The sequence below is a fragment of the Limanda limanda genome, chromosome 22, assembly GCF_963576545.1.
Source record: "Limanda limanda chromosome 22, fLimLim1.1, whole genome shotgun sequence".
NCBI lineage: Eukaryota > Metazoa > Chordata > Actinopteri > Pleuronectiformes > Pleuronectidae > Limanda > Limanda limanda.
The window spans coordinates 16,308,651-16,327,352 of record NC_083657.1 but is presented as its reverse complement, the minus strand read 5'-3'; the positions used below and the strand labels follow the sequence as shown (position 1 = coordinate 16,327,352).

Below are 18,702 nucleotides of genomic sequence, written 5' to 3'. Positions count from 1 at the left end.
AACACAATCACCATCTGTGCAGAAAACACCATTCTTTGTCCTTCAACTCTAGCCTCAGGTCAGCTTCCCATAATAGACAAAATAGTAGAAACCTGCAAAATAAGGAAAGACATGTCAACAACAACTTGACTGGTCGGCAGAGGCATGTATCCTTTTTTTCAGAGATCCCCTCCGAACATGCCTTAACACATGTGATACACAATCTGCTTCGAATCATAGTTTCTCCAATGTGTAAAAAAAAAAGCTGGATTTGCCCTTTCTCCCTCAATGAAACATCCAGAGGCTATAAACATAAAGATAATGCAGATGTTTATGCCTGCAGCGGCTCCTCTGTTCATTCTGTAAGCCATTCACCTCACTGATCTGTTCTGCAGATATTCCATCTATAAGTTGTGCTCTTCTTCTCAGACCTTTCACCAGTTCTCTGTCCTTTCTCTTATAGCTGCGGTTTGCACGTTCCATATGAACACTGGTATATGTCTAGAGATAGTTCAGGTGTGGTTATAAATAAAATAATACAAAAAATTAAATATGACTGGTTGAAGTTATTTTCTAAGCTTTTCCGCGTTATAGTTGAATTGGTTATTGTGAGAATTATACAGAAGTTGAAATATTCCTGAGGGAACCAAGAGAGAGGAATGCCGTATTGCACAAGGGTCCTCTCAACGACCCCCCTTTGGTCCGCGGCCCCCATCTTGAGACCCATGTAAGCCAGACGGTAGTTGGTAATGTCTCTGTTCCGTTTTAGATCCTCGGCTTTGGCCTTCATGTCACGGTGAGCTGGAATGTCTGGAGCGCCTCCGTGTCATCAGAGTGACTGTCTAACCAGGCAAGGAGCTTTGCGCGCAGCACCATCACTGTCTGGAGGACGTAGGGGGGGACCCTGGGTGGTGTGGTGTGGTGTGGGGGGGAGTCCATCTCTGTCGCCTCTTGTCTGTCGGGACACCAAATGTAAGCTAAAACCTGCCACTCCAACCATGGAGACGGAGCAAAGCTGCGTGGAGACGTCGGCGACTCACCGGGCGATGAAAGATCTGGTCCAGAAACCGGCGCACGGAGGCGAGGGTGTCCCGGTGAAGCCAGACGAAATCGATTACGTCGATTTTGAGTCCGTGGACGTGAAGACAAGAGGGGCAAAAGCTGGGAAAGACTGTTGCTTTGGTTTGAGAACCCCAATGTCTGTCCTTATTGACAAGAGGAGCGCGGGAGCTCCGTGCGCAACGGGACCAACCCATGAGCTGGCGAATAAAGCAGAGATTGATTCTGAGAGGAAAGGGAGTTCCGGGGTTGATAAACGTGCAGGAGCTGTCGAGGAGTGTCTCCCTGATTCATCATCATCATCATCAGTTCCTCCTGGTCTCAACGCAAAGTCAGAGGGTCGTCTCGAATCAGGAGACCCAAGCGAGCGCGCCATTACGCAGCCGGATGTGTCCAAACACGAGGACTTGAGGACAAAAAGAGATGGTGTTTTACACTGTGATGACAATTATCTGAGTGGGAGAAGTGAGTCGGATGATGAAGATGATGATGAAGAGGAGGATGGTGTTAGTTTGGTGCTTTCTGATGACTGCGTCCCGTGCGTAACCGAGGACGAGTCTCACTACATCACCACACACGAGATCCAGCTCTCGGAGCTGTCCGACCACGAGGGGGACTACGACCTCGCAGCGGGCTCTTCCTCCAGCAGCTGGGACCTGGAGGACAACAACCAGGTGTACACCTTTGTCGATTATGCTTCGTTCAACGGAGACGTGGCCCCGGGGGAGAGGGGGGCCGGCGGCCAGCCTCGCTCCCAGGGCGCAGCAGCAACAGTCAGCACTCTGCTTGAAAGTGATCCGTGCGACTCGGCCAAGATCACCAGCTCAGATGAGAGTGTGTCAAAGCCCCAGCGGCAGCAGCAGCAGCAGCAGCAGCAGCAGTGCAGTGGAAACAGCGGGGGACAGATCCACCTGTCAATCAGGGCCACTTCTCGAGCTATAAATGACCCTGGCACGATCCAAGAACATGGGAATATTCTGTATCATACCGGGCGCTCCGGAGACCTGGGTCGCTATGTGTTGAGGGGAGTTGATGGGAAGACAGAGCCGCTGTGTGACAGGGCGAAGTGCTTCATAGCTGTGCCAGGACGCGTGCACTTTGGCGGCAAATTAAAGGGGAAAGAGTTCACTGAGTATTCCAGCGGTGCGTCCAGCAACGTCAGCGAGCTGGACGACGCTGACAAGGAGGTGCGCAACCTGACAGCCAGAACCTTCAAGAGCCTGGCGTACCCTTACTTCGATGCCATCAATTTCAGCACCTCCAGCGAGTCCTCTGCATCCGATCATGGCCTAGGGATAAACAGGTGGTCCACGTTTGTCGACCTGAAATATGGCAACATGAACATGTCCCAGGGACTGGACCAAAGTGTTGTTTCCCACCGAAACTCGACGGCCTCCTTTGAAATAGCGAAAAACAGAGACAATAGAGGTTATAAGGACATTGCACTGGCGAGCATCAAACCGCCACCCGGCAAGATTTTCACTCTGAGTGGAAACCCCCATGGTGCGTCGTCTTCCACCAAGAAAATAGAGCTGATGGGGAAATTCAGCCAGGGTCACAGTGGGGTGATCCGACTCACGGAGACCCTGAATTTCCGATGCAATGTCAAATCGGGAATGCCTGGTGGAGAAACGCGCACGGACTTCGCAGAAAACGCCGCAGGATCACGTTCCACGGATGAAGTTACCAACAGTTTGCAAAGCAGCCAGAGGAGAGGGGCCAGCAAGCCGCCCTCCAAAACCATGGAGGACACGCACAAGAAAGCCATATTTGCCTCGAGCCTGATTAAAAATGTGATTTCCAAGAAGATGCAGTTCGAGCAGGAGCGCAAGATGGAACGAGGGGAGATCAGCGAGCGGCACCGGGCGCCTTCTCCGGGCTGTGTGCAGCAGGAGGGCGACAGTCACCAGGGGAAGGGGAGCAGGGAGCTGCAGAGACAGAGCTCCAGGTTCTCAGAGAGCAGCTCCGACTACGCCATAATGTGCGTGGATGAGTTAGGGGACCTTGTGGACAGCGGATCGTGCGACACCAGGAGCGACTCCCGGAGACATGACGCGCCCGCTCCGGCACCAGAAACTCATTTGGAGCCGGCAAACGAAGTTGGAATCGATCCTAAAAAAGGCGCATTGGAAGCGTCCCGGAGCACGCTCCTCCGCAGCCAGAATAGCGCGTTCAGATGCTGGAGGGACGAGGAGCTAGAGTTTCATAGGGATCGTAAAAACGATCAAACTCGGGAGGAGAAGCCGCCGGAGGCTCAGGAAAGAGAGGGCGACGGGGATCAGCGCACGGCGGGCAGCGGCAAACCCACTAAAATGTCTCATTTGTTTGTGCCAAGTATCCAACTGCCGTGCGGTGACGGAGAGGTCGGACAGCAGCTGCAGAGCAGGAGTTATTCTCCGTGCGGCGAGGGAGGAGGCGTGAAACCGCGCTCCGACAACACTTTATACGTCGCGGACTCCAGGAGCGTCGCTACCTCCAAATCTCCGGAGATTAAAATCAACCTGAGGAGCGTGAGGGACAACAAAGCGGAGCCGTTCGGCGTGTCCAAGCTCCGCGCTCCTAATATAGGCTGTAACGCGGCCAGCCTCGCCAGAGCAGATGACTTCAAATGCCAGGCGCTGGCTGCAGCTCTGAAGGGTGAGTGCTCAGATAAAGTCCCGCATTTCATGGTCAGAGACATAAGAGACAATATAGGGAAACTACAGACGCCGATTCACCAGGTGAGGGACGTGCGTAAACTACTTAAAAGCTCCTATCACTTTGTTTCTTTGGATAACAATGACAATAAATCTAACACGGCATCGGTTGACAACCACCAAGAGCAGAAGAAGCAAACGCCCAGTCGAAATCCCAATTCTGTGTCCCCCATAGTGATAAAATGTCAGTCCGTGAATACAAACAATAACGGAAAACAGTGTGGTGATATTGACTTGTCTAACCAGGATCCCTTGGACATTGACAGAGCGTCTCCAGAGGGCGCCAAAGGTGCTCTACTGCAGTGGGCAGCAGGGAAAGCAGCCTCAGATAATTCCCCAGAGGGAGACATTGGTTTGAGAATTGAAAGCAGAATGGCTTTAAATAAACAGGAAAAAACATCAGATATTACAGATAAGAAACCCGAATCCAAAATGGCAAACCAGGGGGCTCTGGCAAAACTCCAGGCTGCCGTGAAGACCATGGAGCAGCTCTATGTGTATGAGAAAAATAATTGGAAAAGGAAGAATGAGCTGCAGCCCCTCACAGACAGCCACGTGCTCTCGATGTTAGCCAGCGAGGGACATGGACGACCCGAGGAGGACGGAGGGAGAGGGTCCAACATGTACCAGCCAGTGAGACGAGACTCCTATCCCAACATAACAAAGACACCACCCGCACTAACAGCGTCCCCTAGCGGTGAGAACCTGCTGCGGCGGGAGGACAAAGACTCTATCAAGGGATTTCAGACATTCGGTGGCCGTGATGAAAGGCTGTTTGCTAAGTCAGCACAAACCACTGGCACCACAGGCAGCAAAAACAAGTTCAGCCTCAGCTCTAGCCTCAAAGCTTCCGCAGCCGCTAAGGTGACTCAGTCAAACGCAGCCACACCAACACCTTACAGCCCCAAAAACTTTGTCCCGAAGTCCCCCAAGCTTCCCGTGTCATCAAAAATCTGCCAGCAAAGGGGAAGCGGAAACGATGGAGCTCAATCGAAGGAGGTGGACAGATTTTCACAGGACAATGAGAACTATCTAACCATTCCGGTCAAGTCTCATGCCAGCAGCTGCAAAAAGCCCCCCTGTGCTGATAGAACCTCCGTATATTCATCCGCCGCTCGGTCACACCCAACCACTCCTCCAGGATACTTTGGATCCGGTGCCCGGGGCCATGAGGACCACAGCCAGACCCACAAACGCTCCAGCATCGTGATGGAGACATGCTCACCAGAGATACCCTCTGCTACCATCTACCACTCCTTACCACTGGGCATGTCCCCCAGTCAGCCACACGTTTACTGCTTCTCCCCGGCAATCACCCCCGCTCCCACCATGGACCCCTTCCAGGCCACCCAGCGGAAGATGCTCCTGGATCCCACCACTGGAAACTACTACCTGGTGGACACTCCTGTGCAGCCGGCCACCAAGCGCCTCTTCGACCCAGAAACAGGCCAGTATGTGGATGTGCCCATGCCGCAGGCTCCCATGACTCCGGTGCCCATGCCAATGTCACCATTGGCTCTCAGTCCAGGAGCATATGGACACACCTACATGATCTACCCAGGCTTCATGCCCACACCCTCAATGATCCCGACCCGGACGCTGGTGCAGTCCCAGATGTCGATGCAGCCGGGGATGGAGGGTGGCGAGAAAGCCATGTCCCAGCAGACCGAGGGGATGTACATGGAGAGCCCCTACTACATGGCAACTGGGAAGTCTCCCCAGGCGGCCCCTGGTTCTCAACAGCAGGCCTATACCAGCCGGCCGCTACAGGGCTACTCCGGCGTCAAGCAGCCGGTCATCAGCATTACATCCCAGCAGGGGCCCCGGATCATTGCCCCGCCCTCATTTGATGGGACCACCATGAGCTTCGTGGTGGAGCACAGATAAACAGCAGCTCACCTGGACAGGTGAGTGGATCTGAATGTTTACCCTGTCATCGAGACTAAGTCAGACTGGTGTTGGACTGATTTTAAAATAATCTATTATTGTTTAAATGCATTTCAATATTAAAATCTATCATCTATTAAAATCACAGATTACCTTAAAAGAAATCGTGAGAGGAAACTCTTAGAACCTCATTGGACTTTTTCTACTAAGGATTGTTTTATGACTAATATTCTGCAGTCCTAAATGGAGGTCATGCATGGTGTCCCAAACGTTTTGGCCTGTTACCTCTTAAAACAAAAGTATCAACTTGTCTTGAATATTAGTTTTCAAACAAGTACTATTTGTAGTTATTTGTCTCAGAAAACTAAAATAAATAATGGAAAGAATAAAAAAATATGTGGATAAATATGTAGGTGTTTTCTCTTTCTGTAATACGCCTAAGACAATTTAAATCTTGTGATATAAATCCTGCCTCAGGGTATTGTAACAACTCTGAGCCTTCACCTATGAAATGGAAATATGACAAAATCTAAGCTGATGATCTAAATCATGTCCACAAAAGTACAGGGACAATATTCTAGCACATATATTATTTACAAACAAATCTACCAGTACTATTGCTACCAACACAAACCCTGCTGCCTATATTCCCATTTAGATAAGATAAGATAAGATACAACTTTATTGATCCCACACCAGAGACATTCCCTTGTTACATCAGCAGACAAGTCAGAATGAGGTAGAAAAGAGAATAAAAATGCAAAAGAAGTCAACAGAATGAACATAATATTTATAATAATTCGTCAAAAGACCATTTGAGTAAAACAGTTTTTACAAAAAGATCCCACAAAACACAATTATCTGTATATTGGCATATATTGGCATTATTATTATGATTAGAAGGATATATAGCAGTTCATTGTTGCTCTATTGATACGAGAGAGAGAAAGGGCGGGAGAGAGAGAGAGGGTCTGCACTGCCTTTACCTTCCTGGTTAAAATTGTTCTACGTGTTCATAGTATGAAGACCCCCCCAGTGCTAAATAAATGAATAACACATTTAGCAACAGCCTGTTGTTTAGAAAAAAGCATTATACAAAAGGTAATCTGAGTTTAAAATGTATTTATTTCCCTGTTGTTTTTTAAAGAAGGGTATTTGCTCGGTCTGTTAATTGGTTTGTTTGTTTTGTTGTTTGTTAGCAGAATTTCGAAATTAACTGCTGAAACGCATTTCCATAAAACTCAGTGGAGTGATGTGGGATGAGACATGTAAACCCCCCATTCAGTTTTGGAGCAGATCTGGGAATTTTTTTTTATCAGAATAATCCATATCAGACTAATTCTGATGTCTGATCTCTGTCTATCCCTGATTAAGGGTGGATGGTGGAGCTTGATTTAATTTAAGGGGACTGTGCAGGTATGTGCTCAACCATTTCAGTTGTATATGTTATGTCTGTAATACTTACAACTATTTGTGTTTCATAGAAACCTCATATATTATCCCCAACCCCCCCCCTAAGTACATAGTGGATGGGAGGTGCACTCTCTATATTACAATTTTACATCTTGCCTTAAGGCAAATTAGCCATTTTCATATTAACAGTTTTCAAGTACCATTTCATTTGGATGACGACATACATACGAACCAGTCATACTCTAGGATTTGTCATGCATTTAAAAAGGACAATATATGATTACAAAGTTTTCAAATTGAGCAGCCTGAACTAGTTTATGAATTTTGATACCACAGCATGGATACAGAGGATTATGTTGATATCAGATTCTTCATGGGCTAGGTGCTGTGTGTGTACCATGGTGGACATGGTAAAAGGTCAGGCAGTGGCAGGTGTTTGTTATGCGTGTACACCAAGAGCCTCAGCTGCTGCTGGACATCGTGAGGCTGCCTGGCAGGTCAGAGTCTCAGCAGGGTCAGCCGGCTTTTTATAGGACCAGTCGTTTAAAGACAGAAAGATGGAGAGGCTAGCTTTACCGATCAGCAATTATATAAACATGGCATGCGACATGCGAGCAGATAGTCTCAGCTGCACCGTGGCCGAGCATGTGGAGTTCCCCCTTCTCATCGGAGAATGAGAGCCACATACTGGAGGTCTCAGCTATGTTTATAAAGTAAACAGATCTGGAGTGATGGTTGGAGAGAGGAGAAGGTTGCTGGTTTAAATCCTCCTGACTGGGGGCACAAATGTGTATGGGTAAGTGTCAGTCAACAGAACACAGTCATCATGTTGCCTATAATACACCTCTTTTATCAGTAGAAAGACCCCCAAGTGCATAGAGCTGATTGCATTGAATTCCAAGTTTTACCACAAACAGTACTGAACTGATTTCCATGACATTTGGTGGAGGGATGAGACATAACCCAAAGAGGAATCCATACAATTTAGGTTATAAGTTTATGTGCAGTTTGGTGCAGATCTGGATCAAATGAATTTCAATGTGGCTTCATAAGAAGACTGTTGGGCCTTGTTGGATGTATGCAGCATTAAAGTCTCAAAAATGCCCTTTTTTTCCAATGGCTGTTTTTAATTTACAGTTCCACTTTCACCACAACATATTCATGTGTCTGTGAAGAACAACTTGTCAGAGATTTGTTTGTGACTGAAATCTGTCAGACAGATGAATGCAATTCAGGAGGGCCAACCACAAGCTGTCACTCAGAACTCATGTGTGACTTTTCAGAACAACTGAGTTTTCACTCTAATGGCAAGTAGCATTTAGAATTAAGGTTTGATTAATCGAATATAGCCATAGCACATCGTCCATACCAGGCATGTATGTTTTTGAATATGAAATATGTGGTGCAGATTATGAAACACAGACAGGGCAGGTGAGCAGCAGGTAAAATGCAACACACCCATGGATGGAACTGTGACCTGACCGAGCTGCGTGCCTACCTGTCGTCTGGCTGCCTGGACTTTAACCTGAACTTTATTGATTGTACTTGTCTGTCAGACAAGACAGGAGTCTGAACGACAGCTAAGGCAATAAGGAATACGTGTAAATCGTAAACTGGCCCATTATCTCTTACCAGAAATGCTCTGAAAGGACTCCTCCCCTTTTAACTGTAAGGAAACACAGTTTGTGACCTTCTTTCTCTGAGGTGAGAGGCACAGGAAAGGATAATAGGATTCAAACCCAGAACTTTGTCTAAGACGGAACAGATACAGTAAGAAGAGCTTGGGACATTGCAAGTGAAAATTGAAATGTTGCTGTTTCGGTGCAGCGCTGACTGGTTTGACTGAGGTGGGATTCAGAGTGAAAGTAACTACGACTGGCTGAGTTTGTGATCACTCTGCCTCTTTTTGTTTTTTTTTACTGCAATTTATGACAGAACATGGCTCTGCGATCAGCCGTTGACTTTTCTTGTCCCGTCTGTTTTGAGATATTCAAAAACCCTGTTGTGCTGTCATGCAGCCACAGCTTTTGTAAAGACTGTTTGCAGACCTGGTGGGCGGACAAAGTGGTTTGCCAGTGTCCAGTTTGCAAAAGAAGATCTTCAAAGAGTGATCCGCCATTTAACTTGGCGTTGAGGAACCTGTGTGAAGCCTTGTTACAGGAACTTTCTCTGGAAGAGAGCGCCTATGCTGGTACTGAGGCTCAGTGCAACCTGCACTCTGAGAAACTAAAGCTCTTCTGTTTGGACAATCAGCAGCCTGTGTGTGTCGTCTGTCGTGACTCAAGAGCACACACCAATCACAGTTTCAGACCAATCGATGAGGCTGCACAGGACAACAGGGAACAGCTCAGGACATCCTTAAAGCCCTTACAGGACAAACTGGAGCACTTGATTCAAGTTAAGGTTAACTGGGATTTAACAGCGAAGGTAATTAAGGCCCAGGCCCAACATATAGAGAAGACGATTAAAGATGACTTTACGAAGCTTCAGAATTTTTTACAAAAAGAAGAAGAAGCCAGGATCACTGCACTGAGGAAGGAAGAGGAGCAGAAGAGTGGAGTGATGAGGCAGAGGATTGAGGCTCTGAGCAGAGAGATAGCAGCTCTTTCAGAAACTATCAGAATCACAGAGGAGGAACTGAAAACTGCAGACGTCTCGTTCCTGCAGAACTACAATGCTGCAGTGGAAAGAGTCAAGCAGCGCCATCTGCTGGAGGATCCAAAGCTGGCCTCTGGAGCTTTGATAGACGTGTCCAAAAATTTGGGCAATCTCACCTTCAGTGTATGGATCAAGATGAAGGACATGGTCTCCTACACTCCCGTGATTCTCGACCCAAACACAGCTCAATCAAACCTTTTACTAAGTGCAGATCTGAGAAGTGTACGATGTCTAGAGAGGGAGAGCCAGTCTCCGAATAACCCAGAAAGATTTGATAGTTACACCACCGTCCTGGGATCTGAGGGCTTTAACTCGGGGACTCACAGCTGGACTGTTGAAGTTCAAAATGATGCAGACTGGGGAGTGGGTGTGATAGAAGAGTCTGTCCGGAGGCAAGGAGTTCTTCCGACTGGTCACTGGGGAATATTGTTCTACAATGGTAAACTCGATGCATGCTCTCCACCACAAATCGACCGTACTCTCTCAGTGAAGAACCCGATTCAGAGGATCAGGGTACAGCTGGACTGGGACAGAGGTCAGCTGTCGTTCTCTGACCTGGATACAAACACACACATTTATACCTTCTCACAGACATTCACCAAGACAGTGGTTCCCTTCATGAACACCTCTTCATCGGTGCATCTGAGGGTTTTACCGAGGACAGTCAATGTACACTTCAAGAAGTAGACAGTTATGAGGATGATGACAATCTATTCAATAACATTTTATAACTTGATGTAAGTAATCACCATATTCACAATGTTTTCTAATACCTGATATCTGATTGTGATCTTGACGTAATGTTCCTTTGTCAGGACAACACTTTCCCTCAAAATCAACCTTTGAGTATGGAGTCATATTAGTGGCAAAACTATATGCACAGGGATCAGTCTGCAAGAGGAAAATCTGATATTTGATGATTTTGATATGATTAAATCACCATCAAGTCATGTTCAAAATTTGTTCACTATAAGGTTTGGTCAGTTGGTTATAGAAATACAATCCTGACGCTGTTAAATTAAAATTAAAAGTCTAATTAGAAATCTAATTAAAAGTCTAATTAAAAGACAAAATGGAAGATGACATTGAAATTCTAATTCAACATTTTGAAAATGCATCACTGCCGTTAATTTCAAATCAAATTAGAAAATTGTCATCATTTACAAATTACAACACTTTTAATGCTGCCAGTTAGATTAATGGACCAACTGCACTTTTTAATTTTAGTATTTGCAGATAATGTTCTATAAAATTACATAAAATCAGGATTTATCTCATAAAGCATGGTTTGGAAATCCTGATAGATCTCAGAACCGTTTTGAATCTCAAATTCTTGTTTGGAAAAAGCTTCAGCTTTTGCTATATAATTTTGGCATTAATAAACTTCTATACAGATCAGTTAATGAGGCGTAGTTGTCTAAGGGAGTTGATGTGAACAAACAGTTAGCTGCTTTCATACATGCAATGGAACAGACAAACACAAATTAAAAAAATTTAAGGAAAACAAATATCTCTGGGGAAAAGGTGCTGCCGTACGTGTAGAAGACACTTGTTAAGATGTCAAGAGAGTTTGTCGTCACGTTATCGCCTCAGCAGAGTTAATATGTTACTTCCCTGTTTTTTGCACCCGGCTGCGTCACCTCTCTCTTGAATAACACAAAGGATTTGATGCTGTTGTTGCTGTGCAGAAAACCTCCCGCTGTGTTGTGCATGTGTGAAAGGCAAACTCTGGGTAGACTCCATTGCAAATCCTCTGAGTTTTACCTGGAGGTCATGTTTGTAAACGGCTTTAGGTTGTTTGATCAGAGCTCTATACAGTGTATCTGTGGTATATCTAGCATGAGAATATTTTTTTTGAAACCAAACAAAGTCAAATTGTTTCAATGTCAATTTGTCTCAAAGAACCGTCATAGAGCCAATTAATAATGTGATTAACATTAGCAAGTTGTTGCGGCTAAAACCAGCTGTGAGTAGCAGTTGTGGCCGTCCCTTTAAGTTACTGCGATGCTATCATACTGTGCACAAATTCAACTTTTCCCCAATGTGAATGTAAATACCTGTGGCAGGCTGTTCATGGTGTGTTCACAAGAACTGAGTCTGTTTTGTTTTGTTGGTTTCCTGCAGAACTGAACTCTGGGTGGATGCTGGACTGCTCCGGGTTCCGGGCTCTTCACCAGGCTGCATCCTGTATGCTTTTTTTTACAGTAGCCCAGACTGGACAAACTAAACACTTTTTTGAGTTTTTAAGACAACTAAAGGCTACCACAGGTTTTCTGTCATGTTTGGAAGGGGAAGGTTAGGGTATACAGCTGCAATTTGCAAGTGCACCACTAGATGATTAAAAATAATTGAAAGACTTACTTTATACTCAGGCCTATATTGCACTGACTCTGATTGTACGTAATCACTCACTCCCAAAACTAATCAGGGTTTAATTCTGATAAAAAACAAAAAAATGATGTCAGGATTATGAATATGATGTTTGTTGTGTATTTTAGACAATAAGATTGGACAAGTCTCCAACAGATGGAAACAGTTATGATAACCATCTTGATTCTATTTTTATGCCACGTTATAGCAATTAACTTTGAACTATCTATTACTGCTGGAATTTAAATCATGAAATTAATTAAAATGTCGGTTATATATACAGATATGTCATTTGTGATGCCTTCATGTGCATAATGTAATTTGTGAGTTCAACCTGTACAATGGTAGGCATACAACAGATGTCACACCATGCTCCTGCAGACACGCAGTTTGTGGAAGCCATGATGTATTGAATGGGAACTTTTATGTTTTTATTCAGTGACCACATGAAGGAAGTTTGTGTTTGTGACAAGATCAAGTTTGCTCATTTCCCTGTTTTCACTGGAATGTAAAGAATGTGATTGTGCAGCTGCAGAATTCTCTCCATCAGGCACAGCAAATATAGAGAAACAGTAGCTGTGTGATTTGCAAACTGGTTTTTAATCACCCCCTTTCAACATGTATTTCCATGTGTGTCACTGTTTCTACATGGCGATAGTGAAACAGAATTATTTGATACTGAGTTATTTGTTTGTATGTAATAATTCTCAGACTGTGGACCTGCTGGACAGTCCATGTTTTTTTTAAACTCTGAGACAACATATGTTTTAGAATGGTCGCTGTATTTGAAAAGATCATGTGTCTCATTAAGAAGCGGTATGTGTCAACAGATCCTGTTTTGATTGTATTTGATAAGGGACACACATTAATAAGGTTTTCCTGACATTTGATTTTAGTTTCTGCTGCTGAAATGTTCTGGTTTTCAAATTGATTGTGGACCTCCCCTCCGCCCATTGTAGTTTGCTTCCCCTTGTTGGCCTCATTTGTCAAACACTGGGCTGGAGGCTGATATGTCACCAACTAGACAAATCAAACCCAAACTAGCCCCAGATTTTATGAATTGTATATGATGCACGTGTCCTGATACTATAAACTAAGCTGTAAAATCTACTTTCCCAGTTATTTTGCAATTAACTGATTTACTCACTGTTCTTGCTGACAGGTTGTTCAATCATTTAATCATAAAATGGTAAATCCTTCCATTAGCTTTTATTCTGCCTGTTGCAGCACTTTTCTTGTGATATTTCAGCAGTTTTTGAACAAGCATGATGGTTTACGCTTTTACTTCAGTAATTGCGACATGTGTGTATAAGTGTAAATACTTTTTTTCACAGGTCTCATGAGGAACCTGATGCCATGAAGCATCCCTGAATGATTCTGGGACTTTAAGTGTTTCAGAGTTTTGTGCGGAGTCGGGGTCACTGGACCACTCTGCTGCTTTGAAACTATTATATGAACCTTGTGGACAGACAGTAAATCAGGGTTAAGTAGGTAGGTTTGTCATGGAAAGGAGACGTGAGGATGTTGGAGACTCTTGGAAAGAAGTGGTGAGCACATGTGAGGTGAAGGGGTCGAGAAAGAGAAATGTCCACCTTTATGATGTCTTTTTATCCACTTAGAGGTGTTTTGCAAATGCACAGTGTCGTTCAAAAGTGTGTCACAAATACAAAATGCAATATTACATTAGATGTTGTTGGTTAAAATGTTTGTGCGTCTTTGAAATTGAATAAACATGAGACCCTTTTTCCAAACCTGTCTGTTATTACTCGCTGACTAGATGGAGTTCAGGTAAGAGGGATAAGGACATGCTTAGCCTAGCTTAGCATAAAGACTGCAAATCGTGGAACAGCTATAGCCTGACTCTGTCCAAAGATAGGAAAAATACACTTAACAACAATACTTATAAAACACAGTGCGTTTCTTTGTTGCGGCTCAGGGGGTATCACGGGTCGGTGTTTCGATCCCAGTCTCCACCAGTCTGTATGCCGAAGTGTCCTCGGGCAAGATACTGAGCCCCAAATTGCCCTCCCCAGCCGGCTTTTTATAGGACCAGTCGTTTAAAGACAGAAAGATGGAGAGGCTAGCTTTACCGATCAGCAATTTTATAAACATGGCATGCGACATGCGAGCAGATAGCCTCAGCTGCACCGTGGCCGAGCATGTGGAGTTCCCCCTTCTCATCGGAGAATGAGAGCCACATACTGGAGGTCTCAGCTGTGTTTATAAAGTAAACATATCTGGAGTGATGGTTGGAGAGAGGAGAAGGTTGCTGGTTTAAATCCTCCTGACTGGGGGTGCAAATGTGTATGGCTAAGTGTCAATCAACAGAGGACAGTCATCATGTCGCATATAATACATCTCTTTTATCAGTAGAAGTGCAAAGAGCTGATTGAGATTATATTGAATTTCAAGTTTGACCAATTTGAGGATTTTGTTACCTCGGTCAGGGAGGTGATGTTTTTGTCTGCGTTTGTTTATTAGCAGGATTACACAAAAAGTACTGAACTAATTTCCATGACATTTTGTGGAGGGATGAGACATAACCCAAAGAGGAATCCATAACATGTAGGTTATAAGTATATGTGCAGTTTGGCGCATATCTGGATCAAATGAATTTAAATGTGGCTTCATAAGGAGACTGTTGGGCCTTGTTGGATGTATGCACTCTATGAGTATTATTAAAGTCTCAAAAATGCCCTTTTTTCCCAATGTCTGTTTTTAGTTTACCGTTCCATTTTATCCAAATGACAGTTTTATTTTTTAACAACATTTTTCACCATAACATCTTCATGTGTCTGTGAAGAACAACTTGTCAGAGATTTGTTTGTGGCTGAAATCTGTCAGACTGCCTAGCTAAATGTGGTGTAATTCAGGAAAGCCAACCACAAACTGTCACTCAGCACTCATGTGTGACTTTTCAGACCAATTGAGTTTCCACTCTAATGGTACCTAATTTCTGAAGATTAAAGGATACGGAAAATTGTATTATTGGATTTTAGATTTACACAAATTGACATCTTAGAATTAAGGTTTGATTAATCTAATATAGTCATAGCACATCGTCCATACCAGGCATGTATGTTTTTGAATATGAAATATGTGGTGCAGATTATGAAGCACAGACAGGGCAAGTGAGCAGAGGGTGGAATGCAACACACCCACGGTTGGAACTGTGACCTGACCGAGCAGCGTGCCTACAAGTCGTCTGGCTGCCTGGAAATTAACCTGGAATTTTTTGATTGTATTTGTCTGTCAGAGGAGATAGGAGTCTGAACGACAGCTAAGGCAATAGGAATACCTTGAACACTGGAGATACTGGGCTGTTTCCAGTTTGAGTCAAACACTTCACTTTTTGTTAGTCCTAGTGTTTTGAATTTCATAAGACAGGCTTCTGGATTTTTAAGCTGAGTCATAGTTAACTGGCCCATGATCTCTTACCAGAAATGCCCTGAAAGGACTCCTCCCCTGTTAATTGTAAGGAAAACCAGTTTGTGACTGTTTTACTCTGAAGGGAGAGGCACAGGAAAGGATAATAGGATTAAAACCCAGCACTTTATCTAAGACGGAACAGATACAGTAAGAAGAGCTCGGGACACTGCATGGGAAACTGAAATGCTGCAGGTTTGGTGCAGCGCTGACTGGTTTGACTGAGGTGGGATTCAAAGTGAAAGTAACTACGACTGGCTGAGTTTGTGATCACTACGCCTCTCTTCTGCGTTTTTTTTACTCTCATTTATGACAAAACATGGCTCTGCAATCAGCCGTTGACTTTTCTTGTCCCGTCTGTTATGAGATTTTCAAAAACCCTGTTGTGCTGTCATGCAGCCACAGCTTTTGTAAAGACTGTTTGCAGACCTGGTGGGCGGACAAAGAGGTTTACCAGTGTCCAGTTTGCAAAAGAAGATCTTCAAAGAGTGATCCGCCATTTAACTTGGCCTTGAGGAACCTGTGTGAAGCCTTGTTACAGGAACTTTCTCTTGAAGAGAGCGCCTATGCTTGTACTGAGGCTCAGTGCAACCTGCACTCCGAGAAACTAAAGCTCTTCTGTTTGGACCATCAGCAGCCTGTGTGTGTGGTCTGTCGTGACTCAAGAGCACACACCAATCACAGTTTCAGACCAATTGATGAAGCTGCACAGGACAACAGGGAACGGCTCAGGACATCCTTAAAGCCCTTACAGGACAAACTGGAGCACTTCATTCAAGTTAAGGTTAACTGGGATTTAACAGCGAAAGTAATTAAGGACCAGGCCCAACAAACAGAGAAGATGATTAAAGATGAGTTTATGAAGCTTCAGAATTTTTTACAAAAAGAAGATGACGCCAGGATGACCGTTCTGAGGAAGGAAGAGGAGCAGAAGAGTGGAGTGATGAAGCAGAGAATTGAGACTCTGAGCAGAGAGATAGCAGCTCTTTCAGAAACTATCAGAATCACAGAGGAGGAACTGAAAACTGCAGACGTCATTCCTGCAGAACTTCAATGCTGCAGTGGAAAGAGTCAAGCAGCGCCACCTGCTGGAGGATCCAAAGCTGGCCTCTGGAGTTTTGATAGACCTGTCAAAAAATTTGGGCAACCTCACCTTCAAAGTATGGATCAAGATGAAGGACATGGTCTCCTACACTCCCGTGATTCTGGACCCAAACACAGCTCAATCAAACCTTTTACTAAGTAGAAATCTGAGAGGTGTACAATGTGTAGAGAGGGAGAACCAGCTTCCGAAAAACCCAGAAAGATTTGATAGTTGCACCACAGTCCTGGGATCTGAGGGCTTTAACTCGGGGACTCACAGCTGGAATGTTGAAGTTCCAAATGATGCAGACTGGTCGGTGGGTGTGATAGAAGAGTCTGTCCAGAGGCAAGGAGATATACCGACTGGTTACTGGGCTATATCCTTCCACAATGGTAAACTCAATGCATGCTCTCCACCACACGTCGACTGTTCTCTCTCAGTGAAGAACCCGATTCAGAGGATCAGAGTATAACTGGACTGGGACAGAGGTCAGCTGTCATTCTTTGACCTGGATACAAACACACAATTTGTTACCTTCCCACAGACATTCACCCAGACGCTTTTCCCCTTCATAAACACCACATCCACAGTGCCACTGTGGATATTACCAAGGACACTCAATGTACACTTCAAGATGTAGACAGTTATGAGGATGATGACATCTCTACAATAACATTTTATAACTTAATGTAAGTAATCACCATATTCACAATGTTTTCTAATACCTGATATCTGATTGTGATCTTGCCGTTATGTTCCTTTGTCAGGACAACACTTTCCCTCAAAATCAACCTTTGAGTATGGAGGCATATTAGTGGCAAAACTATATGCCTAGGGATCAGTCTGCAAGAGGAAAATCTGATATTTGATGATTTCGATATGATTAAATCACCATCATGTCATGTTCAAACTGTGTTCACTATAAGGTTTGGTCAGATGGTTATAGAAATACAATCCTGACGCTGTTAAATTAAAATTAAAAGTCTAATTATAAATCTAAGTAAAAGTCAAATTAAAAGACAAAATGGACACATGACACTGAAATTCTAATTCAACAGTTTGAAAATGCATCACTGCCGTTCATTTCAAATCAAATTGGAAAAGTGTCATAATTTACAAATTACTACACTTTTAATGCTGCCAGTTAGATAAATGGACCAACTACACTTTTTAATTTTAATATTTGCACATAATGTTCTAGAAAATTACATAAAATCAGGATTTAGCTCATGAACCATTGTTGGGATTTTCTGATCGATCTCAGATCCCTTTTGAATCTCAGATTCTTGGTTGGACAAAACGTCAGCTTTTGCTAAAAAATGTTGGCATCAAAAAACTTTCATACAAAGTTAATGTTGTCTCAGGGACTTAATGTGAACAAACAGTAAGCTGCTTTCAGACATGCAATGGAACAGACAAACACAAATTTAAAAAATTTAAGGAAAACAAGTATCTCTGGGGAAAAGGTGCTGCCATACATGAGAAGACACTGGCTAAGATGTCAAAGAGTGTGTCGTCACGTTATCGCCTCAGCTGAGTTTATACGTTACTTCCTGTTTCTGTCTGCTCCACCCGGCTGCTCCACCTCTCTCTTGAATAACACAAAGGATTTGATGCTGTTGTGCAGAAAATGTGCATGTGTGAAAGGCAAACTCTGGGTAGACTCCATTGCAAATCCTCCGGGTTTTACCTGGAGGTCATGTTTGTAAACGGCTTTAGGTTGTTTGATCAGATCTCTCTTAAATGTATCTCTGGTATATCTAGCAAGAGATTCTTATTACCAGGGGTGGAGAACCTCCAGATTCCCAGTTGTGAACGGCCTTGGAGACAATCCACGTATAAAATAAGGGCTGTACAGTGTTTCATTATTATGCAATAAATGAAAGTAACAAAGTAGTGGATGAAATGTTTTCAGGCTTCTTTCTGGCTGCACATGTCCGGTCACGGTCAGGGACAGAGACGGTATTAAACATTGCAGGTTCTTTGGTGAGCAAACAGATATAGCTCAGAGGCTTGTTGCAGCTGTGGAGCTGCTGAAACCAAACAAAGTCAAATTGTTTCAGTGGCAATTTGTCTCACAGAACTTTCACAGAGCCAATTAATGATGTGATGAACCTTAGCAAGTTGTTG

The 18,702-nt window shown here is 44.1% G+C and overlaps 2 protein-coding genes and 1 pseudogene across 2 annotated transcripts; all 3 read left to right on the top strand.

Annotated features, from left to right (window-relative positions):
- Positions 1–977: 977 nt before the first annotated feature.
- c22h4orf54 (chromosome 22 C4orf54 homolog) lies at positions 978–5,621 on the top strand. The gene has a single exon (XM_061095628.1). The coding sequence runs from the start codon at positions 978–980 to the stop codon at positions 5,619–5,621; it is 4,644 nt and encodes a 1,547-aa protein (XP_060951611.1).
- Positions 5,622–8,972: 3,351 nt separating this feature from the next.
- On the top strand, positions 8,973–10,379 carry LOC133028861 (zinc-binding protein A33-like). Its single transcript, XM_061095888.1, has one exon. It carries the CDS (start codon positions 8,973–8,975, stop codon positions 10,377–10,379), a length of 1,407 nt encoding a protein of 468 aa, XP_060951871.1.
- A 5,428-nt stretch (positions 10,380–15,807) lies between these two features.
- On the top strand, positions 15,808–17,212 carry LOC132996343 (zinc-binding protein A33-like; annotated as a pseudogene).
- Positions 17,213–18,702: the final 1,490 nt, after the last annotated feature.